This window comes from Mauremys reevesii, linkage group 10 (genome assembly GCF_016161935.1).
Source record: "Mauremys reevesii isolate NIE-2019 linkage group 10, ASM1616193v1, whole genome shotgun sequence".
NCBI classification, from domain to species: Eukaryota; Metazoa; Chordata; order Testudines; family Geoemydidae; genus Mauremys; species Mauremys reevesii.
Window position 1 is genome coordinate 75,711,693 of NC_052632.1, and position 24,792 is coordinate 75,736,484.

At 48.6% G+C, this 24,792-nt stretch overlaps 1 protein-coding gene across 1 annotated transcript; it reads left to right on the plus strand.

Annotated features, from left to right (window-relative positions):
• The first annotated feature begins 1,403 nt into the window (after positions 1 to 1,403).
• Positions 1,404 to 23,744, plus strand: LOC120373952 (cytochrome P450 3A24-like). Its single transcript, XM_039493042.1, has 13 exons — positions 1,404 to 1,646; positions 4,193 to 4,286; positions 7,623 to 7,675; positions 10,268 to 10,367; positions 10,903 to 11,016; positions 13,190 to 13,278; positions 14,219 to 14,367; positions 14,981 to 15,108; positions 16,064 to 16,151; positions 18,175 to 18,335; positions 19,024 to 19,250; positions 21,318 to 21,480; positions 23,632 to 23,744. The coding sequence occupies exons 1-13, from the start codon at positions 1,576 to 1,578 to the stop codon at positions 23,725 to 23,727; spliced, it is 1,533 nt and encodes a 510-aa protein (XP_039348976.1). The 5' UTR covers positions 1,404 to 1,575; the 3' UTR covers positions 23,728 to 23,744.
• The last annotated feature ends 1,048 nt before the right edge of the window (positions 23,745 to 24,792 follow it).

Here is a 24,792-nt window from a genome sequence, read left to right on the forward strand (position 1 = left end):
GTTCAGGGAGGTGGTGTTATTACGTCACTGTAACGGGGAACCTGTAGCGGTGGGAGACGAATTTAGGTGCAGTCACATGCAAAAACTAGGTCAAACAAGTCGGCTTAGGTCCACCTAACTCTGTAGTGTAGCCCAGGCCCTAGTCTGTGTCTTTCTGACCAAGGAATCTGAGCTGAGCCAGCTGCAGAGACCCATTTATCAATCCCTCTTTTCAGTGGTTAAGAGTGTTACGTTCTGCACAAGATGTCCAGACAACGATCTAAAGCAGTGGCTCTCAAACTTTTGTACTGGTGACCCCTTTCACATAGCAAGCCTATGAGTGTGACCCCCCCATTATAAATTAAAAACACTTTTTAATATAGTTAACGCCATTATAAAGGCTGGAGGCAAAGCGGGGTTTTGGGTGGAGGCTGACAGCCTGCGACCCCCCATGTAAGAACCTTGCGACCCCCTGAAGGGTCCCAACCCCCAGTTTGAGAACCCCTGGTCTAAAGCAGTGGTTCTAAACCTGCGGCCCGCCAGCGGCCCGGTCAGCACACAGCTGCGGCCCATGTGACATCCTCAGGGCCATACGGGTAGTATACATATAGTGTGCGGATGCAGCCCACGTAACACAGACACGGCTGCATATGCAGCCCACAATGGTAAATAGGTTGAGAACCACAGGTTTAAAGACACAGGGTTGTAGCAAAATAAAACAAGGAAAGAGAGTACGTCTGTCACAGGGAGAAAAATGGTCTGCTTCACCCACCTAGCCTGGAACGCTTTGGCTGGGTGCCATTTGGGGAGTTTCTGTATAGCACATCCTCTCGTCCTGTTCTCCTCTGACCCCATTCCAGGCAGCATGTCAGAGAAGTAGCTTTTTGTCTCCAGGTAGCATCCCTTCAAAAGTTGATGCCCAGCACTGTTCTATATCGCAGGTGAGTTCAGAGTGCTTGGAACCCTCAAGTCCCCTCCCCCACTCACCTAGGTGTTCCTATCCACGGGGGTAGATGAACAGAAATGACCTTTTGGGTCAGTTCACTGTTGCTGACTGGTTTGCCCTCCCCCTGTAGTCAGAGCAATGAGGTGGCCGGGGGCTGCATTTTAAGACTCCAGCACAGGGCACCTCTCTAGCTTAGGTAGGGTGACCAGATAGCAACTGTGAAAAAACGGGATGGGGGGTGTAATAGGCGCCTATACAAGAAAAAGTTCTCAAAACGGGACTGTCCCTATAAAAACAGGACATCTGGTCACCCTAAGCTTAGGAAAAAGGGGAGGCAGCATGAGGGATCTGACAGGTAGGTTGGCTACAGGCCAATAGGCTTTGCTAAGGCACCTCCGAGCTCAGAGGATACTGAGGGAAGTGATGCAAAGAGAAAGCAGATACAGTTGTCACAGGCACTCCAGGGAGACGTCCATTTGAGGGTTAAAGATCGAGCAACGAGAGTAAATAACAGCCTACTAAGTCATGTGACCAGGAACGTTCCTTGCAGAGAAACTGCTGTACTCGGCTGGAAGGCTGAAAAACTTTAAATAGCAGAGAAGCCTCTTTGGAGCTGAGAGTTGTTCACTTGGAGCAGGCAGGGAGTCGAGATGAATTTCCTTCCAAGTTTATCCCTAGAAACCTGGCTTTTACTCATTGCCTTCGTGAGCCTCTTGATGCTGTAAGTAGAACCCTGCCTCTAACGGGATCTTCCGTGGTGTTTGACCAGTACTTGCAAGGCCTTTGAGAGAATTTAGGGGAGAAACAGACCAGGAAAATAATGGATATTCAGCAGAGAAGAGGGACTGGCCTTCCTAACAATGAAGGACATGGCCTTCACTGGACTTCACTGGACTCTACGGGTGGAGAAAAGAGAAACAGGGGGAGAGGATAATACACAGAGGAGGGGTAGGGTGACCAGACAGCAAATGTGAAAAATCAGGACGGGGTGGGGGGTAATAGGAGCCTATATAAGAAAAAGAGCCCAAAATCAGGACTGTCCCTATAAAATCGGGACATCTGGTCACCCTAAGGAGGGGGAACGCCTTTTGCCAAAGAAACTCGGCAGAAGACGCTCTGGCTTGCATCTTGTTTACTGCGAAGCAGAGCTGGTCTATTTCGTCCCGCAATCCTGTGGGCACAGCACCTCCCACCTTCAACTCCCCAGTTTGGGTTGGCCTATAAATATAAAGACAGAACCTGACTTTCGGTTTAGAAAAAGATAACGTCTCTCACTCTTCCACGGGGACCACTTGTGACAGCAACAGAAGGGGCTTTTCCATCAATTCAGTGAATCCACCCGTTCAAAAGGTGGTAGCTGAAGAATTTTTTCCGCCGTCTACCTTGGGGCTTAGGTTGGCTTAACTATGTCTCTCGGGGGGGTGTGACTTTTTCACACCCCTGAGCGACATAGCTAGGTCAACCTACGTTGTAGGTGTGTAGACCAGACCTTAGAAATGTACCTAATGCACTAGTGGCTTGCAAGCTCCTTACTAGCCATAGTTAAGCAGGCAGCAGGCAGCATGACCTCGAATTACAAAGGGGAACAGCCCAAAATATGAGAGTTGGTGAGGTCTAGTGGCGAGGGACCAATCCCAGCTTGGATACTGACTCCATCTGGGGCTTTGGTCAAGACACACAGGCCACAGTGCTCGGGCCAAGGCTGTGTCTACACTGCTATTAGACACCCACAGCTGCCCTGTGCCAGCTGGCTCAGGCTAAAGGACTGGTTAATTGCGGTGTAGATGTTCCGGCATGGGCTGGAGCCTGGGCTCTAGGATCCTGCAAGGTGAGAGGGTCCCAGAGCTCGGGCTGCAGCCTGAGCCCAAATGTCTACACCGCAGTTCAACAGCCCCTCAGCCCGAGTCAGCTGGCACTGGCCAGCTGTGGATTTTTAATTGCAGTGTAGACATACCCTTCGGTGCCTAAAGTAGTTCCCCCAGGAGAGGGGAAGGTTTGGGTGGCTAACCTTACAGCCATGTTTGTAAGTGCTGGCCTCCCCTCCAGGCCTGAGGCCTGGAGCTCCTCTGGCTTCTCTCCTGGCTCTGTTAGAGGAGGGAAAGATGGTGTTTCCAAAACAGCAACAACCACCTGTTCTACTGTATTGAAATAAAATCTACATGCTTCTTGCACATGAAGCAGTGCCCCATTCAGGTCTTTCATGCTGCTTCACTGAGCTAAGGCAGCAAAAGCCAGGGAACAGAGATGGGCACATCCACTCACCGGGTTCTCGTGCCCATCAGCACGTCACATCTGGGAGCTTTCCAGCTCACCCTTATCCAGCAAGAAGGTGTCATGTCCCAGCACCAGGCACATTGGTGCAGGTTTCCAAATCCTCCGTACCTGCTGGGGATTCCGATTCTGCATCCTTTACACGCTGGCAATGGAACACACATTGTGCCCTTATAAAAAAGACAAGGGCAGCAGCTCCAAACTGCAGAGTCCCTGCTGGAACTGCTACGCTTTGGGCAGTGACTTTATGCTACTTTGTCGGAGCCTTCTGACCTCAGTTTGAAACACCCGCGCTACCACATGTAGGAGGCCACGTGGAGTAACGTGGCAAGGAAGCTAAGGCAGACGATTGGGACCAGCTGGAAGCTGACTCCTTGCTGAGCACTGCAGGTGACAGTCATCTGTGACACAGAGAGCTGCTGCAAGGCTCTCCACACGGTTCAGCTCTTGCATAGGGTAAGCACGTAGGGGCTGGAAGCTGATCTGTGAACAGCTGATAGCCAGAGTAAAAGCCTCTGCATTGGCCCCTTATAGTACCAGTCAGAAAGCCGTGCATGGGCTGCTTTACGCTGATCTCGTGGCTACTGCATCCTGCATGACTAGCACTGAAGGGCTGGGAATGTGGCCACGTTCCAGTCCATGGACAGGAACAGCAGCTGTCCCTCACCCTAGCTCTGGGCTAGGGGTGGATTTCCTCTCCCCTCACGCCAGCTGCATGGAGTATGACTCTCTGGGCTTTAGTTGGGTGGAGAGGATTTTGCCATATGGAGAATGGCACAAGAAGGTAAATGCGACTGCAATACACTTATCCCCTTCCCATTAGACAGAGAAAGAGAGAGACAACTAGACAAATCCCTGCTCCTTCGTCCCTGCGTTCTCTCTCCATTATTTCAACAGTACCTAAGTGACGGTGACAGCTGTTTAAACCATCAGCACAGGGCCATTCACGTGTAAATGACCTGTCGCTCATGTATTTGCTCTCTGTTTGCCTCACAGTTATGGGATCTGGCCATACCGATTCTTTAAGAAGCTGGGTATTCCTGGGCCAAGGCCTCTGCCTTTCATCGGAACGTTCCACGAATACCGGAATGTGAGTGGTGGGAGTTTGCGCTTTCTGCCCATTCAGAGGAGAATGGCTCTTAACTAACCTGGGGTTGTAGGGTCGGGGGTGTCTCTGCCTTGCTCCTGTGCAAAGGTTTAATAGGGGTCTAAACCAGGTGTCTATAGGAGACTCAGGGCATGTCTTCATGGGGACAGTCAGGAAAGTTAAGCTGAATTAACTCAAGGCATGAATCTGAAGTTCCTTACAGGCCACTTTACTCTGAATGAAGAACATCGACAGAGGGGTTTAATGTGTTTTAAATAATGCACTTTAAAGTCACCCCTTTAGGTGACTTTAGGGTAAGTTAATTTTTCTTTCCTGAGTGTTCCCGTGTAGATGTGCCCTTAGAGAGGAGAATCGTACCCCAACCATGGAAGCAACTTGGCTTCAGAACTTTAGGAGAGGGGAATTGATGTCAAGTCTGTATTGTGGTTCCTAATTCACCATTGCTAAACCCTGGCCTATCTGAATAGCTACACCAGTCAGGGGTGTGAAAAATCCGCACCCCCAACTGACATAGTCACACCTGCCTAACCACCCGTGTAGATGCAGCTGTGTCCAGGGAAGAATGCTTCAGTCAATGTAGTCTGGGAGGTGGCGTTGGCTGCCCCAACAGAAAAAGCCCTCCCATTGGTATAAGCTACATCTCTATGACGGGGCTTTGCTGGCATAGCTATGGGCAATGTGGTGCAGACCTACCCTAAGACAACCATTTGATTGGGTTTTTTTTAAAGAGGAGGAAGCATTATTCAATCCTGAGTTCTTGCGTCTCCACCCGATCCAGATGTGGGCTCTATACTCAGTCATTTCAGATGAAGCCTTAAAACTCTAAGTCCTGCCTGTTCAGCATGGACATTAAAGGTCTCACGGCCCTTCGTGCAAGCCCAGCAATTGGCCCTGGAGTCCTTAGCTAGGATTTCCCCTCCCTTCACTATTTTGCAGCATGCTGTGTGTGGCTCTGGAGGGGCTGCTTTCCAGTGGGGCTTGTAAAGTACTTTGAGATCTTTTGAGAAGATACAGCCTCAGGAGGGGTAAGACACTGCCACCAGGCGTTGGCTGAGATGAGCGAAGTTGGTGATATGTTTCACCCACCTCTTTATTCTCAGCCACCTGTTTTCCTCCCTAGTTTCTCCTCCCCCACTCTTGGTGCAGCCCTGCAGCAGCTAGGGACCTTTGGAAACCAAAAGCTCAAATCCTGTCCACAATGTTCCCAGCCCTGCTTGTTAAGGGACAAAGTGCCATGGCTCTTCATGAGTCTGGCCTCCTGTGTGGTCATGGTTTGCCCTAGCTACTGAAGAGAGGCCAGCACCAGTCCCTGCAAAGACCAAGCTTCTCTCAGGTACGTCTGCACAGCTGCTGGAGGTGTAATTCCAGCTCAGGTAGATGTAAATGCACTAGCTTCAATTGAGCCAGGGTGCTGAAAATAGCAGTGTACCCACAGCAGCCTGGTCTAACTGCCCAAGTACTCACCCAAGGTCTTGAGTGGAATTGTACTCAGAACAGCCAGTCTGCTTCACTGCCCGTGTCATTCCAAACGTTACCTTGATAATTACAAGTATCAGAGGGGTAGCCGTGTTAGTCTGGTTCTGTAGAAGCAGCAAAGAATCCTGTGGCACCTTATAGACTAACAGACGTATTGGAGCATGAGCTTTCGTGGGTGAATACCCACTTCTTCAGATGCAAGCAGTGGAACCATCAACCTCAGCCTGGACCTATCTACACGGGAGGTCCACTTCCTAGACACCACGGTGCAAATAAGTGGTGGTCACATTAACACCACCCTATACCAAAAACCTACCGACCGCTATGCCTACCTTCATGCCTGCAGCTTCCATCCCGGGCACACCACAAGATCCATTGTCTACAGCCAAGCACTGAGGTACAACCGTATCTGTTCTAACCCCGCAGACAGAGACCAACACCTAGAAAATCTCCACCAAGCATTCTCAAGACTACAGTACCCACACGAGGAAATAAGGAAACAGATCAACAGAGCCAGATGTGTACCCAGAAGCCTCCTACTGCAAGACAAACCCAAGAAAGAAACCAACAGGACTCCACTGGCCATCACATACAGTCCCCAGCTCAAACCCCTCCAACGCATCATCAGGGATCTACAACCCATCCTGGACAATGATCCCACACTTTCACAGGCCTTGGGTGGCAGGCCAGTCCTCGCCCACAGACAACCTGCCAACCTGAAGCATATTCTCACCAGCAACTGCACACCGCACCATAGTAACTCTAGCTCAGGAACCAACCCATGCAACAAACCTCGATGCCAACTCTTCCCACATATCTACACCAGCAACACCATCACAGGACCTAACCAGATCAGCCACACCATCACCGGTTCATTCACCTGCACGTCCACCAATGTAATATATGCCAACATATGCCAGCAATGCCCCTCTGCTATGTACCAAACTGGGCAGTCTCTAAGGAAAAGGATAAATGGACACAAATCAGACATTAGGAATGGCAATATACAAAAACCTGTAGGAGAACACTTCAACCTCCCTGGCCACACAATAGCAGATTTTAAGGTGGCCATCCTGCAGCAAAAAAACTTTAGGACCAGACTTCAAAGAGAAACTGCTGAGCTCCAGTTCATCTGCAAATTTAACACCATCAGCTCAGGACTAAACAAAGACTGTGAATGGCTTGCCAATTACAGAACCAGTTTCTCCTCCCTTGGTTTTCACACCTCAGCTGCTGGAACAGGGCCTCATCCTCCCTGATTGATCTAACCTCGTTATCTCTAGCTTGCTTCTTGCTTGCTTATATATACACCTGCCCCTGGAAATTTCCACTGCTTGCATCCGAAGAAGTGGGTATTCACCCACGAAAGCTCATGCTGCAAAACGTCTGTTAGTCTATAAGGTGCCACAGGATTCTTTGCTGCTTCTTGATAATTACACTTTACACCCGAGGGCAGGAGAGATGTTCGCTTGGGAGAAAGATACACCATATGCCACGGGAAATGACTTGTCCCTAAAATGCCCCTTAAAATAAAGCACTGACCCTTTTTTCATGTGGTTTCCCTTATTTCCATCCAACAAAGATGGTCACCGTAAGTGGTGCCTTTACGCCAGGTGGTTGGATTCCCTGCAGAAAAAAAGTGTGTTAGCTAACTCAACTTAAGAACACACCCTTGTTGGGTAAAGACGTATCTGCTCCTCAGGGCAGCCCACCTTTCCCTTCTGCCCACCTGACCCATCTCTGCCATTTATTTCTGGTTTGCTATGGAGAAATCCAAGCTGCGGCCCTCCTTTGCTCACTGTTTACCTGCAGACATCTAACCTCTCTCTCTCTCTCTGGCAGGGAATTCTGGATTTCGACAAGAAGTGTTTCCAGAAATATGGTAAAATTTGGGGGTGAGTTTTCCACTGAACAAAATCCCTAATTCATGGTGAGATCTGGGAAGCCCCAAAACATAATGATTACACCCTTTCAAAGGGAAATTGGTCATTGCAACCTCTTTTTCTCCATATAATGCTCTATCTTGGCATTTTAATTCCTGCTGTGGTAGGCTAGATCACAGGGGAAACTCAGGTTCACTAGTCTCAGTTCCTCTGTGCTGAAAATATGACAGAGGCTGCTGGAGCCCACTGAGATCTTCCACTTTGTTTCTCAAAGGCTCTTTGTAATGGGGAGTGCTCATCTCGAGACTTCCCCCTTGTGTCAGGGTGCAATGATGCAGGGGTTTTCATCTTGAGCACCCCTGGCAGGCTGGCTGTCTTTGGGCACCATTCAGCCCCTCCAGCTGAGAAGTGACTAGTCCCAATAATAATAAATATCCAAGTGCAGTCCAAAGTCCCAGAGAACTGTGCTCAACCCCCACTGCCTTTCTCCAGCTCTGTCCCACCCAACCTTAGCCTCCCTGAGGCCTCTAGCCACTAAGGGTACGTCTACACAGCGAAGAAAAACCCGGGCCAGCCAACTCGGGGTCACGGGGCTGTTTCATTGCTGTGTAGACGTCCAGGCTCGGGCTGGAGCCCAGACTCTAGGACCCTCCAGTGTGGGAGGGTCACAGAGCCAGCCCTGGTCAGCTGGCACGGGCCAGCCGCAGGTTTTTCTTTGCTGCGTAGACGTAGCCTAACAGTGCCCTTTGCAGGAGCCTGCTTGCCTGAACTCTCGCAGCCTGTTTATAAGGCCCAGGTGTCTGTTGCGTAACCACCCCATCCATTTTCAGTCCCGTCTTCTCTGGCTGACAAGCTAGGATATGATTATTGCCCAGGTGGAGTGAATGGGCCCAACTGGCCTTTAACCCTTTCACCCCATTACCCTCTTCTCTCACCCATTGTTTCCGGTTGGGGTTGTAGTGCTCTGATCTTTTGTTTGCACAGCAGCTTAGTAAATAGCCCAGTCCTACCCGCTCTGGGCCAGATTTGACACGGCACTACAGCCCCTTGTGCCAGCTAGCCTGTAGGGCAGGCATGAGGCCCCCCAGGAATACCTCCAGCACACGGAGCCCCTATACGTGGCTCTGACAGCTAGGCAGAGCTGCCCCTCTACAATCACAGGGGCATTCTGGGATATGGGGGGGGGCATAGCAAGAGTTGGAGGAGGCATGGCTGGGTCCGGCCTGCTCCTGGAAGATTCAACTCCCCTGCCAACCCCCATAGAGGTCATTGTAGTAAGACACAAATTTGAGCGGCCCTCAGGGCTCCTGTAGCCTGTGCTGGGTGTCCCAGGGAGGCACAAACTGCCTCTCTCTGTGCTCTCCCTTGTTCCTCAGCAGCAGCACTTTCAGAGATGCCATTTGTGTCTGTGGAGTGCTTCCCCTTTCACCTAAACCTGAGAGAAACAGGGTCGCCAAGAGCGGGTTTGGGCCCTGATGAAAAAAAATTTTCGGGCCCCCCCAGCAAGGGCAGACTGGCTAAACAGGGCCAACGAAGCCGGGGAAGCTGGGCCCTGGTAATTTGTACCGGCTTCCCCACCCCTCTCGTTGGCCCTGAGAATGGCACCTCCGCTCAGTACAGTCCAGACCTTACCCCTGTGCTCCAAATAAACCTTCCCAGCCAAGGAAGGGAGACCGCCTTTCCCCAGCTTTACAGCCTACACAGAAATCATGGCTTCTAGATCCCCAAATGAGCCTGGAGCCTTTGAAGTTGCCATTCTGTGTGGCCCAGGGTGGCTGCTGCTGCTGCAGGTTTTTATCTTGTTTATCTGCTCCTCCTACAATCAGGGCATGAGCTACCTTTAGTCCTGGCTGCCTCTTTCACAATGCAGGTTTTGTGTGGCCAGAAACACAGGAAGCTCTCTCATTGCATTTCCCTTAGGATCCTCTCGGAGGGAAATTGTTGCACAAAACTCTGAAAAGTTTCATGAGCTCAAAACATTTTTAAAAGATAAAAGTGCTTGAGATTTGTGAAATCTGAGACGTGCACATGCACTCCCAGCTCTCCCGCCCCTGGGCCCAAGCTTTGGATTTTAATGTTTTTCTACATACTTTGATTAAAAAACAGATGCTGCCGATGTTTGGGTTTTTTCCCCTCTGCTTGTCTGAGATGCTGTGCAGAGAAATCCATTTTTCTTCCATTTGGGCTAATCTGGGTGGATTTATTAACCAATGAGGGAATGGTAGCAGCGAGGGAAACAGAGAGAGATCAGACAGCACAAACACAATGAATCAATACAGTGAATCAGCATCCCCCTGCCCAAGCATCCCACTTTGGCAATGCTGTTGGCAGCAGCGCAGATATTTGCTAGAAAAGCTAGATATCAATGCTGGGAACTATTCCTCCACCCCCATTTCTTCTATTTACTGAATAATAAAACAATTTCAGAATCTTATCCCTTTTGACAGGTTTTAGGGGAGCTTGAGGGAGCGGGATGGGGAGAACTGAGGCCCGTTGATATTGGCATTGTAAATTAGTATGGATGATTATTTATTCATAACTAAACCAAGATACTCCTGCTCTGACACAAACAAAGGACTGATTCAGAGTTTCTCTTTGGCCTAGATTGTTTGATGGCAGGCAGCCAGTCCTGGCTATTCTGGACCCTGTAATCATCAAAACCATCCTGGTGAAAGAGTGCTATACCGTCTTTACCAATCGTCGGGTAGGTATCCAGTATAGGGCTTTCCTATGCAGCATGTGTGTGGTGGGAAGGTAAGGTTTTCTCAGAGCAATGCAACCTTTCAGTAACACAGGCTGCTCCCAGGACAGGCCTGGGAGGCAGGACACCTGTGTTCTATTCCCGGCTCTGCCATTGACTCACTGTGTGACCGTGGGCAAGTCACGTCCCATCTCTGTGCCTCAGTTTCCCCATTTATAAAACAAAGGTAATGATACTGACCTCAGAGGCCAGGTTGGTGGATGTTTGGAGTGCTTCAGTTCAAATATACTGTAGCATTGCATATAATTCATTGCTTCACCCACCAGGCAGGGCAAGGCCTTTGCTTCCATATTGCAGTAGTATGATAATGGGCCTGATCCCGGAGTTTCCTGGTGCAGGCAGCAGGGGTTCCATTGCTGAGGCATTGTGGGCACAGTCAGAGTTCCGGGTTCAGGACGACCATGTGAAGGTGCTGGTTGAAATCCTATCATAATGCACGGTATAAGCAGGTGCCTTTTGCTTGATTCTCCCCCTCTAGGTCTTTGGTCTAAGTGGAGATTTGGAGTCTGCCCTTACAATAGCCACAGATGAGCAGTGGAAGAGGATTCGCACTGTGCTCTCTCCGACGTTCACCAGCGGGAAGCTAAAGGAGGTGAAGTCCAGATTACATTAATAGTTCCAGTTTGGGTCAGTGGCTTGAAAGCTATTGGGGTTTGCTGCCTGAATACAGAGCCACCTAGAAAATCATCTTGCTGTGCCACTCATCCCCTTGCCACCCTCATTTGCCAAATGGGCCTCTCCCTAAAGCATCCATCCTTATGTGCATTTCCACAACATGATGTTTTTTCAGTCAGGGTGAGGGTGGTGGATTTTTCCCCAGTCTGCCCCTCATCATGGCCTCTCAACCTTACTGAGAGTAAGGAACTGACCTCTGGGGAATGAAATGGGTACATTCTCTTTCCAAGATTTGCCATACTAGGGTATCGCAATCTGTTGCTGAGGATCCCACCATTGACCTGAGATTTCTTCTTGCTGATCCCTCTTCACAAAGAGGAAGGCAGCACAATGGGTAGATCTGCAGTTGGAGCGGTGGGGGTGTGATTCCCAGCTCGAGGAGACATATTCCTGCCAGCTGTGATCCCGCTAGCATGCTAAAAATAGAGCATGACCGTGGGAGCATGGGTGTCAAGACAGATTAGCCACCCCAAGTACGTGCCCATCCGAGATAATAGGTACATACTCTATCAGCCAGCCCCTCCTGTCACTCTCCCCGCCATGGCTTGTTACCCACACACTGTAGAGCACCCCACCTTTACTCTTCCTTGGGTTCAAGGGGTTAATATAGTCACCCCGCCCTTACCCAGTTCTTAGGCTCAGGGAGTATTCTTCTGAGGGTTTGTGGGGCCTTTTACTTGTGAGAGCCTTACACGGTAATATCCTTAACCTCGATTTATTAACAGTTACCAAAACCGAATACACACACTAATAGGGTGACCAGATAGCAAGTGTCAAAAATCAGGACAGGGAGTGGGGGCATTATAGGTGCCTATATAAGAAAAAGCCCCCAAAATCAGGACCGTCCCTATAAAATCGGGACATCTGGTCACCCTACACACTAAGCATATAATGCTCACCACTCCCAATAAGGCAGATGAATTTTTCCTGCTGCCCAGTCAGGGTCAGGTCCTCTGGGGCTCCAGCTTCCGCATGATATAATGGGCAGGGTGTTGAGATCTGGCAGCTCTGATTTTGGGCCGCGACCTGCAGTTAGGTTCCAAAGAACTTCCTTTTGGACCCTAGTTTATATAGTGAAGCTTGAGTCCTGCTTAACTGTACCATAACCAGTTATTTTGAACTAAAGTACTACCAAGCAGTAGTTTTCACTAATCACAGCCCATTACGAAACAATTCTTTAACCAATCACACCCCACCACCTTAGTTGATTTAAATCTTGCAAAATTAGTTATTCAACAGATGGAAACAATTAAAGAATCAGAGACCCTACAGATAAACAATAGAGAAGTAGGGGGACCATAAAATAATCCAAAATACAATCCTAAAAAAGTCTAGCCATTTTGTTTTGACATTTTTGAAATGTGTTGATTTTTTTGTTTGAAATGACTTTTCCTTTAAAAGCTTCCTTTACATTTTTTTAAGTTTACAAATGGTGAAAATAGAAATGAAACAATTTGATTTTGTCAAAATGAAACATTTTGATCAACCCAAAATGAAATATTTTTCAAATGTTTGGTTTGCCAAAAATTAAAAAAAACACATTTTCAGTTTGACCCAAAACAGTTTTTTCCCCTTTTCCCGATTTTTGGGAATTGCTCCCAAACCAGAAAAAAAACATTGGCCAAGCACTAGGGGTGGGTGCTTGACTGCTGGTGCCAAAGAACATCCGTCTCCCTTTCCACACTGTAGCCAGGAGCTGGACTACATGGGTTTCTCAATCCTTTTCACCTATGCTCTCCCTTCAGCGCAGACGGCTACAGAATCTACCTGTGTCACTGATGGACAGCACTCCACTGGCCTGTGCACCATGTGGTGCTTTCTGGAGGGGAAGCTGGGTGTGTTGGGGGGGGGGACGGACCCCTTTTTAGTTCACACCCAGATGATTCTGTGGACCAACTACAGAGATAAGAGCAACCGTGTTTTTTCCCCCAACCACGTCTGAGCCCTGGCTGTAATGATGCCCCCCTCAAACCAGAGTGTTGATTATTAGGGGACTACCAGCAAATAGCAGTGCTGAGTTACCTAGTGGTGACCCTGCCTCAGGAACCAGTAGGTGTCTGCAATGCCTCGTGCTTTGGTTTGCATTTCAGATGTTTCCTATCATGAATCGCTATGGAGAGATTTTAGTGAAAAACATCCAGAAGAAAGTGGATAACGACGAGTCCCTGGAAATGAAGAGGTGAGTGGTTTTGTTGGGCTGGCAGGAAAGAGCCTGTGTTCACAAGAGGTGCGGGGAGCAAGTCTTGGAGTTCATAAGGTAGCACAGCCACAGAGTTTGGTTTGGCTCTAGCTTACCCTAAGCATGCTGCATTTCACCTCTGTGAAGTATAGCCGAGTTGGAGAGGCCATGACAGCCTTCACACAGCGTCTTCCACTCGAGAAAATGCCCATCACACTGTAAAGATGTGTTTACTTTTATTTAAAACGCACATGGATATTCTGATGCTTCCACAATAGGAACCAGGTCCCTAAAGATATTTCCACGTTCCCATTTTTCTCCCCCACCGTTCTTGAGATGTGACATGGAGACAATCTCCATAACAGTCCTGCTCCTGGCACGTTTCTCGCTTGCACGCTGCCTCTCTCTGCCCGGATCAGACCAGACCAGTACTAGTCACTACACTTCTGTGGTTTTGTCACTCTACTGCTGTTGTGGGAGGGAGGGAAGGGGCAGAGTCTTGTTGGGGATGAGAGAAATCAGGCCCATCCCAGGAGCATGACAAACTGCAGAAGGGGAAAAGGTAATTTTAAGGTAATTTTAACAGTCACTTTTACAGATGAGACGTGCTTGCTCTCAAATGCTGATGGAATTTAGAGCACATTCTTTGCTACCCTGTACTGCAGTTCAGCTCCATCCACCTACCGTCCAGTGTGCTGAGCTCAGAGAGACAGATTGAGGGCAATTTAGTCATAAAGGGAACTGGCAAAAACTAGGGCAATGTGTCCTGTGCATACCCAAACTGGGGCAAGGACTCGATTTTGATAGGTCTAAGATGCCAGGCTTTTGGGGGTATTGAGTCCTTGAGCAGGGAAAGTTCTCTGTGCTGAGGATCCTCCCTGGGAGGATCTCCTGGTCCTGCACAGTTCCTGGCATTCATTTTCTCCACCTCTCTCCTCAGCATCTTCGGCACCTACAGCTTGGATGTGGTGGCCAGCACTTCATTTAGTGTGAACATAGACTCCATGAACAACCCCAACGACCCCCTTGTCGCCTACATCAAGAAGTATCTCTCATTCAATTTCTTTAACCCACTGCTCCTCTCAGTAGGTATGAGGATCCTTCACACCTAAAGACTCAGATTCCTGGATTAGTACCTTAGGGCCTGTGTACCCTATCTCCCATCATCTCCTTTGGGATTTCAGGGTCCCCTTCACTTTTCAGGAGGTGCTCAGCCCCTTGTAGGATCAGGCCCCCAAGCAGGTTTGTAAAGATACTTATATAGAGAGATTGTTCCCCATTCTTTTGACACCTCAGTCTGCAGTACCCAGGCAAAATAACTGGATGCAGAGGAAATATGGAGAACTTTTATTCCCTTGGCAGGACAACTACACTGAATGGGGCACCACAGTTTGCTAAGTAGAGGGGTAAAAGTCAATAGATTCTCAAGTGAAATTCCCACCCACCCCACAACCGTGGGCTCCTGTTATCCCTCTTGACCGGGCGTCTGAACTAGGTGAAGTAAATTGGGAGTCACCCGTTGTCATTAGAGCCAGAAGCACTGGGGACAAATGTAATTGGCAGGCTAGTTGTTCTTGAGGAGTTGCCTAGACCCGGCTCCCTCTCCCGCTGTGCCTTGGAGCTCATGTCTCACTGCAGCCCCTCGTTGCTGAGCTGCACCTGTTAACAGCGAGGGGAACTGTTGTGTTTCTTTCCTTTTCAGTGATGTTCCCCTTCCTCACTCCAGTGCTGGAAAAGATGAACGTGAGTCTGTTTCCCTCGGGCTTCCTGGACTTTTTCCTCAACATCATCCAGCGCATCAAGAAGGAGCGGCAGAAGAATGACCACTCGGTCAGTCTGGCCCACCTCATCTTCCTTATCATGCATGCGCTCACTCTGAGAGTATGACTACGCTGGAGCTGGAGATGTCATTTCCAGCTCCAGGAAACAGACCCATGCCAGCTCCAATCGAGCTTGCATGCTAAAATTAGACGTGTGGCTGCAACAGCACAAGCAGCAGGAAGGGCTAAGCACCCCAAGTAGAATTCTATCCAAGACTCCAGGTACATTCTCAGGTGGCTAGCCTCTCCCGCTGCTCATGCTGCTGCAGCTATGGTTCTATTTTTAGCACACTAACGCGATTGGAACTAGCGCAAGTATGTCTCCTCCTGCTGGAAATTGCACCTCCAGCTCCAGTGTAGACATACCCTGTGTGGGGAAGGTTTCTGAGCCTGTCCCCAGAGGCGACACTCCATACTAGCTCTCAGTTTGCCAGATTTGGGTGAGACTGGAGAAGTGTCCTGCTCAGGCTTCCATGAGAAGAAAATCATCCCCTTGCTCAAAATGGGTCTCCAGGCTGCACCTTAAGGAGCCTCCTAGCCACCATGCTCTGAGGTCTTCCTCTGATCCTCCTTATGCTGCTGGACTGATGGAGGAACTAAAGCTGAAACATCAGAGGGGAAGCCTGTGCTGGACTAACCTTTCAGTCCACCCATGGCTCCTCTGAGGGTGCATGTTCAGGTGAGCACAGCCCACACTAGCTTTAATTTAGTTAGCATGGGTACCCGTAGTGAAGATGTGGCAGCATGGGCTTCAGTGCAGGCTAGCAGCCCCAGTGCAAGCGTGCAGGGAACCCTGGGTATGTACTCAGGGTGCTAGCCTGCGCAGAAGTCCATGCCACTGTGTCCTTACTACTATTGTTACCTGTGCTAGCTAGATTAAAGCTAGAACGGGCATGCCACCTGCACGGCAAGCACACCTTCGTTTGTGCTGTAGATCTGCCTTGACTCTGTCCTTCCATCCCCAGGTCCGGGTGGATTTCCTGCAGTTGATGGTTGACTCACAGAGCTCAGATGGCAGCTCTGAACCTAATGAGAAGACACACTCCTATAAAGGTAAGGCTGCAGGCCCCTCCTCCTCCCAGCCACTAGCTGGGATGTTTCATATAGAGTTTTGGAGGGGCAGGGTTTTAGTACACGTCAGTAGGATGACCCGAAATTCCTCCCCTGCCACCCCCGCCAAAGCAAGTTCTGTGCTTTCCAGAAATGCATGCTGTGATCTGGATCTCTCTCAGAAATAGAGAAAGGGAATTGAACACCAACAGCTGGAGTTTCAGAGATGCTGAGCACCCACAATCCCTACTGAAGCCAATGGGAGTTGTTGATTCTCAGCACTCTTGAGAATCAGGACCGTAATGATGTGTGCTGCATATGAAAAGGAATAGAATCAAACCTAATGAACTAGGGGCAAATCCCAAGGCACTTAATCAACCTCACTGGTGATTTATCGGTGTGAAATCTGAGTCAAAGCCAGCAGGGCAAATGACTTAGGATTTGGCCCTAGGTGCTCCTAGTTGCTATAATTAAAAGATATATATATATCTCCTTACTTCTCTGCCCTTGTCTCTTGCCACGTCCTCCCATACTCTGCCAATGACATTAGCCTTGGTCACTCACCTGTCTGTCATTCCCATCGCTCTTTTCATCCTGTCTTCCTCTGCACATGGAACTACTCTGCCTTCCTGTATGCCATTCGTCAAGAGCCTATATAAGAAACTCAGCCAGCAGTAAAATGGAGGCCAAGGGTAATTGTAGTGCGGCGACAACTCACCAGCACGGCCCTCCTGCTGGTCGTCTTGGGAATTAGTTCTTGTCCAGCCTGGAGAGCTCTCTGCAGGCTGGTGTCTCGCCTGCCTTAGGGCCCCTGTGTCCCTCCCAGACCCCGGTGCCCCTTACCCTGGGGTTCTGCCCCCAGCAGTACCCCCACTCTGAGTCTCCCCTCCCAGGAGAATCCCCAGCCTGCTACACCCACCTGGCCTCGTGGCTACTGCCAGTCATCATCCAGCCCCCGCTCACTGGGGCAGACTGCAGTCTGTAATGGCCACTCATCACTGGCAAGGGGGTAGGACCAACTGCCTCTGCCTATCCCCAGGCTCTATCTCTCGTGCCTCAGCACCTCTGTGGGACTTCACTGCTCCAGTTCAGGTACCTTGGTCCCTGGCAGCCGGGCCCGTCTCCCTCCAGGGCTGGAGAGAGACTCTTCCAGCTCGCAGTCCCCAGCCCTCTAATCGGGGCCAGCTGGGCCCTAATTGAGCTGGCCACAGCTGTGGCTGCTTCCCCCAGCTGTTCTCACTCTTCTTATTTCAGGAGCCAGGTAACCACCCCGCTACAGTAATTGAAGAGAGTTCAGACGTGGTGGTTCTATTTTAAAACAATGCATACTAAAGTATAAAAATGTGTGTCATATAAGTAACATTTGTACCTAGTTTTATTTTATCCCTCTCCTTAGTTTGTAAGCTCTTTGGGGCAGGTGTTTGTACAGCACCTTGCACGATGGGACCCCAATCCTGACTGTGGCCTCTGACACTGTTGCAGTAGAATTGTTAAATAATAATTATTGCAGAGCGCTGCCAGTGTGCTTAGCACAGTCCAGACCTTTCCTCAGGAGCTGGCAGCTCACCTGAGAGCCTAGGGGAGAGTTTCAGACATCTGTCCACCTATGAATAGCTCTAGTATGTTCTTATATTTTCAAACCCACTGTGGAGCAGGAGTGCAGTTCCGCAAACCCTCTCCAGAGCAGGGTCTCTCCTACACCTGCTCTTCAGGCTGCTGTGTTGCAACAAATAAACTCAGTGGGCCTGTTTCCCATCTCAAAGACGTGGATGTGACTCAGTTGATTTTAATGGAGTTACTCCTGATTTACACCAGAGTGAGAGGGGAGTCAAGTCCACCACTTGCTGCTGTTGCTTGGATTCTAGAGGGGTTAACCCATGTCAGATGGACCTTTCGCTGTTGTGGTTAGATGATCAGGAAAGGAACTGTAGTAAATGGATACCTGGATAGGGCTCTCGTCTGAGCTGGACAGGGTATAGAAGGGAGGCTTCACCCTCCCTGTGTGCTTTCATTCCTCTTTTTCCAGCTCTGTCTGACAAGGAGATTATGGCGCAGGCCCTTGTCTTTATCTTAGCTGGTTATGAGACCACCAGCTCCACCCTCAACTTCCTCTCATATAACCTGGCCACTCACCCTGATGTGCAGCAGAGACTGCAGGAGGAGATTGATGCCGCTCTTCCCAACAAGGTCAGAGGGGTCTGCAGTGCTCTGTGTCCGGCAGACGCACTCCGGTCGCTGCTGGGTGGGGGCTGAGCTCAACCTGGGTGGAAGGCGGAGCACCTGTTCTGTGCATAGGAGGTTTCCCCCACCAGGCCTGTCAATCCTACACCATGCACCATTGTGACCCAGGCTTCCTTTGGCCATAGCATCCCAGTCTTTTGATAGCATCTGGGTGAATCAGGGAGCAGAGACGTCTATGGAAGTTCCCTTGTGCGACCTGCCTGTCTGTGCCATGGGGCACCTGGAATGGCGGGACAGGACCAAGGATGGGGATTGAGGTCATTCCCTGGTGTCCATCTTAGACAACCTCTGGACTGGATGACACAGGCAGAGGCTACTGAAGGGGAACCTGGATACAGGAGCCTCGTTGAGCCCCCATCTGCAAGACAGGGCCTAACTAGCCCCAGTTTAACCACTGGCATCCCGATGCTGCAGTATTTAAAGTAGCAGCCCTCTGGGTCAGCACTGTACCAGGACCTCAGCCTCATGCTAGAGGGTGCTGTCCTGCTGGAGGTGAACATGACGATTTGCCCCGGGTCCCATCGTCATCCCGATCTGTTTAGCATGGCTATTGTGCATATACACAGCCAGGCAAGCCCTCAGATGGCCTCCTCTGTACCTGAAAATCTGTTTCCCTCTGCCATTCCCTCCCCAGGCTGCTCCCACCTACGACGCCATCCTGCAGATGGAGTATCTCGACATGGTGGTGAATGAAACCCTCAGGCTCTTCCCCGCAGGTGGGCGGATTGAAAGAGTCTGCAAGAAAAGCATTGAGATAAATGGAGTGGTCATTCCGAAAGGCACCCTGGCAATGATCCCAGCCTACGTGCTGCATCAGGACCCGGAACACTGGCCAGAGCCGGAAGAGTTCAGGCCAGAGAGGTAAGGGTGGGGGAAGACCTGCTGCTTCCTCCTGATGTCTGTGCGTGAAAATGGCAGCGAAAGTGGGGGAAGCGTGACTATAACATTTGAATGAGGCATTTATTAATGTCTGACATCCAGTCCTAGCGTTGCTGCGCGGGGAGTTTTATGATCTACATCCATAAACTGTGCATGGAATTTAATTAACTGTATTGAAGAAAATGACACTGAAACTGGTGTTCAGCAGCTATAACACTGAGGGGTTTATGGCCAGACATTAAAGCAAGAGCAATAGGGTGACTGGCACAGTGCCATGCAGATCAGCAATGGAAGGGCAAAGAGGTGTAGAAAATAAAATTTAATTTTCCAGTTCACGTTATGAAATGTTCCCTGCTCAGGAATTACTGATGGGTCAGACCTTGAGAAATGAGGCAAGAATCTGATGGAATTAGGTGGCCTAACCCTCACTGGATTGCAAAAGGCCCAGCAGCCATTCTGAGTTGGCACAGAGAGCCAGGAATAATTCTCTCTCTCTCAATAATGATATTAAGAGCTGACATTTCTATAGCAGTGTTCATGCAAAGAGCCCAAACTCTACAAACTATTGCAGACTAATCCCCAGTCATTGAAATGCACCCACCTCTGGGGTGAAACAGAGCAGCTGTTTAACAGTGCGTGGCAGCACCAGGCCAAAGTTTAGGAGATGTGAAGAAAAACATGTTCAGCTGAAACTGCATGAGGCATCTTAGACAGATGAAATGTAATTACCCAACCGGATTTACACACAGTGATGAGAACTGTGCTAGGTGGCCAACTCTGCTCTAGTATCAAATACATGGCTGGCAAGTGGTACAACTGATGGCAGATAGCACCACTCAGGAGGGGACACCATTAGAGATGAGCATGATCCTTTTCCATTAATAACGTAAAAATGGCTAAAGAACTAGAAGTTCCGCGCAAGTTCCTCTGAAGTCAACTTAGCCTTTTTGTGATGAGCTCCAAACAGCTCTCCCAAGCTAGGCATGGTAGGGCCATCTCAGCAGTTGGTTGGGCGAGCTCCAAGGAACACCTGACATTGTGTGCGTGTGCTCGCTCTGGGAAGCAGTGTTGGGAATTAAGTAGGTGGAACACGTTCCTCTGGGTCAGCACTGCACCTGTACTTCAGACTTGAGCTAGAGTGCTGGCCTTCTGGAGGTACTGTTGGTTCAGATGAAGTGTAAAATTGACATTTTGTCCACTTGTGGTGATTAATGTTCCCGTGCTGCTTTTCATAAGAGTACGGGTATTCTAGCTAAATTCCAGCCTGGGATATTATAATCTACCTTGCCTACATTTCCCCATGACAGTTAGAGATAGTATTCTTCTTCACTTCCTAGTCTTACCATTTGTGTAGTGTTGTTGTATGCCATTAAACAGCTGCTCCATTCTACCCCAGAGGCTCTAGTTCAATGGTGATTATAGTGAGCCTTACCTCGTTTGTAGATCCATTTAAATCTGTGAAGTACTTTGGAATGGAAAGTGCTATAAAAATATAAGTTGTCATTTTGATTTAGGAATATTGAAATGTTTCACTGGTAAAGCTGTTTTATTTCACTGATCCTGTCCAGTTTGCAGCACAAAGAAAGAATCTCTCTTCTCTTCTGAGCAGCATGTCTCAAAAGCTAGCTCTGGTACAGACCAGACAGGGAGAGACCCTGCTCTGTTTGCCCATTTACTTGTTATAAGAAGAAGATCTAGAGCTGTTTTTTGTGATATGGACTCTGGGTTTAGTTTCTGGGATGAGAAGGATTTCAACTTGAGTTCTGAGAACAGAGTTCCTCTGAAATCACTAGTATATTCTAGGACTTCCTGCTCATTTGAAGTCCCTGGAGATGTATAGCAAATTTTAGGCACCAGCATGGAAGTGAGGGGGGAGGGTGTTGTATGGTGATGGAGGAACATGGGAAATAGATGAGTTCTGATTGAAATATGCAAAGCAGGCCTTTGCCTCCTCCCAGTCCCCTGAGCATGCCAAATCCAACAAAGAGGACAGGTCCTGAGACAGTAGTTTCTCCTAACTCGTTTCTTCATTTCTCTGATTGGAACCAGGTTCAGTAAAGAGAACAGAGAGAGCATTGACCCCTACATTTTCCTGCCCTTTGGAGCTGGTCCCAGGAACTGCATTGGAATGAGGTTTGCTCTTCTCAGCCTGAAATTGGCCATGATTGTGCTGTTGCAAAGATTTTCCTTCAGAACCTGCAAAGACACCTCGGTGAGAATCCAGCTTTGTATCTGTATCTTGTGTTTTACTACATGTGATGGTCTTCGCTCATGGGGAGTGTTGCCTAGTGGTCAGGGCTTAGGCCCTTCGATATTGGGAGATCTTATATAGACGAGGCAAATTCTTCAAACTACCCTCCTTCCTCCTGTCAGTATGTCCTCAGTCTTGCTTGGGCTTCAGATTCATACATGTACTGATTGAGCAAAGCACTCCGAAAGTTGCAGATGGTGCTATTTATATTTGACATAAAGTAGGTGCAATTTGCTATTTGAAAGTATATGTCAAATACTCCCTGCTGCAAGATCTTTGTCTGTAACTGCTTTGGGAGAAGTTTGTTCAGTTCCCAGGCTAAGTGAGCATTATTCTTAAGTTTTCAGGGCAGGTTCTTGCAATTTCAAATTCTAAATTTGCTTTCTGTGAATATTCTACAGCACTCCCGTAAAATGTGCCGTTTCCAAGGACGTCATTGTCCACGAGCTTGTTTGCTGAGGCAAGATGAGCCCAATGGCCATGAACATGCTCAAACCAGATTTGTTTTAAAAATCAAACAGATATGTACAGAAGTTTTTCTTGGCTGTGAGTGCTCGGCTCTAAACTCTACTGACCTGAGCTGTAACTGAACTGTTAACTTGGAGGTGAAAGACTGTAGCAGTCCATTAACAATCCACTGACCTACCTGGCCTCCCCTGAGTCTAAAGACACTTTTCTAGTCCTGAAATGGATCTGTTTAATTTAATTAGAGGAAGACTAGTTACATATGTATCATATCACTAATGCCAGTAGCTTTATGTAGCTCCTCCAGCTTTCCCACCAAAACACCACTCCAAAATATATACTCAAAGAAGCTGCTTTCCCCTTGGGCTCAGTGATGCAGGCTGTCCTGAAAGCCAAACTTAGGCATCAGGAGGTTACTCAGGATTCCTGGCACGAGCCCGTATGAAGCCTGAAGCAACCCTGTTGCGTTGTTGATGTATTCATGTTGTCTTGTTGGGAAAGAGGATGCTGGGTATCCTGCTTGTACTGGTGAATCTCAGCAGCATTAAATTCCCTAAGAGCTAGAGAAGGGAAATAGACCATCTCTGCTCATCCTCTGCAAGTGCAAGACTGTTCCCAGCACTACATCCTTTGCTGCTCTATCCAGACTAGTTTTAAAAGTCTCATGGTTTGATGCTTCCACCCTGTCCCTGGGACAGACAGTTCCACAGCCTGGTGCATCTCACTGACAGGAAGTTTCTCCGGCTATTCAGTCTAATAATCCTTTCTTCGTTTTGTTCCATTACTCCTACGTGTCACACACAATACCTCTCCCGCCTTAGTGTTTACATTTATCAGCTATTAACAGACTGCTACCATGTCCCTGGTTAGTCATTGCTCAGCCAAGATTTACCTCGTGAAACCTTTCCTTGTATGTCCAGCTCCCTCATCAGTTGTGTGGTTCTCCTTTGAGCTCCTCCCAATATATCAATATCTTGGGGGGCCAGAATTGAAGGCAATATTGGTCCTGCTACTGGAGAACATTATACCTGTACTGCACCCTTCTCACTGGACCTGTAGCAACATATTCGGCAACAGCGGGCTCATAAAGTAGGTCAGAAAAATGCAAAGCAAAGGGTGTGAGACATGAATGGATGTAGCGTGACCAGATGTTCTGATTTTATAGAGAGAGTCCTGATATTCGGGGCTTTTTCTTATATAGGCACCTATTACCCCCACTCCCCGGTCCTGATTTTTCATACTTGCTATCTGGTCACCCTAAATGGGTGCTTCATTGGGTATGTCCACACTTGGAGCTGGCAGATCAAGCACTCTCTGAGCTAGCATGCTAAAAATAGTGTGTAGCTGCTCTGAGTGCGTGTCCGTCAGACACCCTAGGTATGTACTCAGGGCAGTTAGCCATGGTTCACACTGCCATGGCTATGTTCTATTTTTTGCATGCTTGCTTGATGACAGCTAGCGCCTGTATGTCAGCTCAAGCTGGGAATCAAAACCCCACACCGACGTGTAGACAACATGCCCTTAGTTGTTCCCAGAGTATTGGGCTTTTGTCAGAAAATCCTGAGAGGGGTATAATGTCTGCTGTGTCCCTTTATAGATCTCTGCATTCACTGGCTTTCTTTTGATTTTTCTCTACTAATGGTGAAGATCCCTCTGGTGCTGGACACGAAGGGTTTCTTGCAACCCAAGAAGCCAATCATTCTGAAGATGGTCCCCAGAACCCATGTCGATCAAGAGGAGTAAAAGAATTTTGCAGCAGATCAGAGGCTGTTGCCAGTTGCTCCTTCCGCCTGACTCGTCTCTCTATAAATCACATGAGAATAGGAATGAGCCATGTAAAACTGTATAGAGAATGCAAAAGCAATATCTAGAAAAAGCCTCAGCTGTTGTGAAAGCAGGGCCTTGTGAATATACAGCATACCACATTTTAATAGGAGATTGTGGATGGCTTTTCTAGCAAACAAACCTACACAAAGTACAGGGTGAGCAGAGTTCATTTATAAGCAATAACAGAGACCCTGGCCTGTTTCTCATTTATACCAAGACCCCGTTACACTGTTCGGACAGTCTAAAGGGACCTTTAAGGGTCTGCACCCGCTTTCAGGCCCCCTTACTCTGCCAAAGCAGGGCTTAGCATAAATGAGAATCAGGCCTCTGGCATTGGGACAAAAACTGTGTCACCTCCCATCTGGCTAGACTCAGCCAAAGTTGAGGTTGTTATGACTCTGTATAAAAATCCCATGCCCCAGGGTATTTTACATTGCCGTGTGGGTAGACATACCTGAGCTAGCTTTAATCTCACTAGCAGTGAAACCAGAACCACCCGGGCTGTACAACCACACCTGGGGACACTAGGTATGTACTCAAGCAGCTAGCCTGTGCTGCTGGGGCTTCATTATTTCATTTGAGCTAGTTCAAAGCAAGCTCAGCTATGATTACATCTACGTTGTAGTCAAAAGTGTGTACTCTTAGTCTATGCTATGGACACTACAATGGCATGGCTGCAACTACACCACTGTAGCATCATAATGTAGACGCTTCTGACATCAATGGAAAGGGTTTTTCTGTCAATGTGGGAGGTCATCCACCTCCCCGAGAGGGAGTGCGGCTGAAACCTGACATGAGTGATTAATACATGGAGGGGAAGGCCCCATTCTTTGGAAGGTAGCATTAGGAAGATAATGAATCATCAGGCTCAAAACAGGACATTTGTGCTAAATAAGATAAGTAAATAGGTTAGTAGGTTAAAAAAGACAGAATGTCAGAGCCAGCTAAGAGAAGAGGGAGAACAGGAACTATTTACTATGA

Coding starts and splice junctions, on each gene's coding strand:
- LOC120373952 (XM_039493042.1), top strand. CDS start 1,576: ATGAATTTCCTTCCAAGTTTATCCCTAGAAACCTGGCTTTTACTCATT. Junction 7,676..10,267: donor AAATATGGTAAAATTTGGGG/GTGAGTTTTCCA, acceptor TCTTTGGCCTAG/ATTGTTTGATGGCAGGCAGC. Junction 10,368..10,902: donor CCGTCTTTACCAATCGTCGG/GTAGGTATCCAG, acceptor CTCCCCCTCTAG/GTCTTTGGTCTAAGTGGAGA.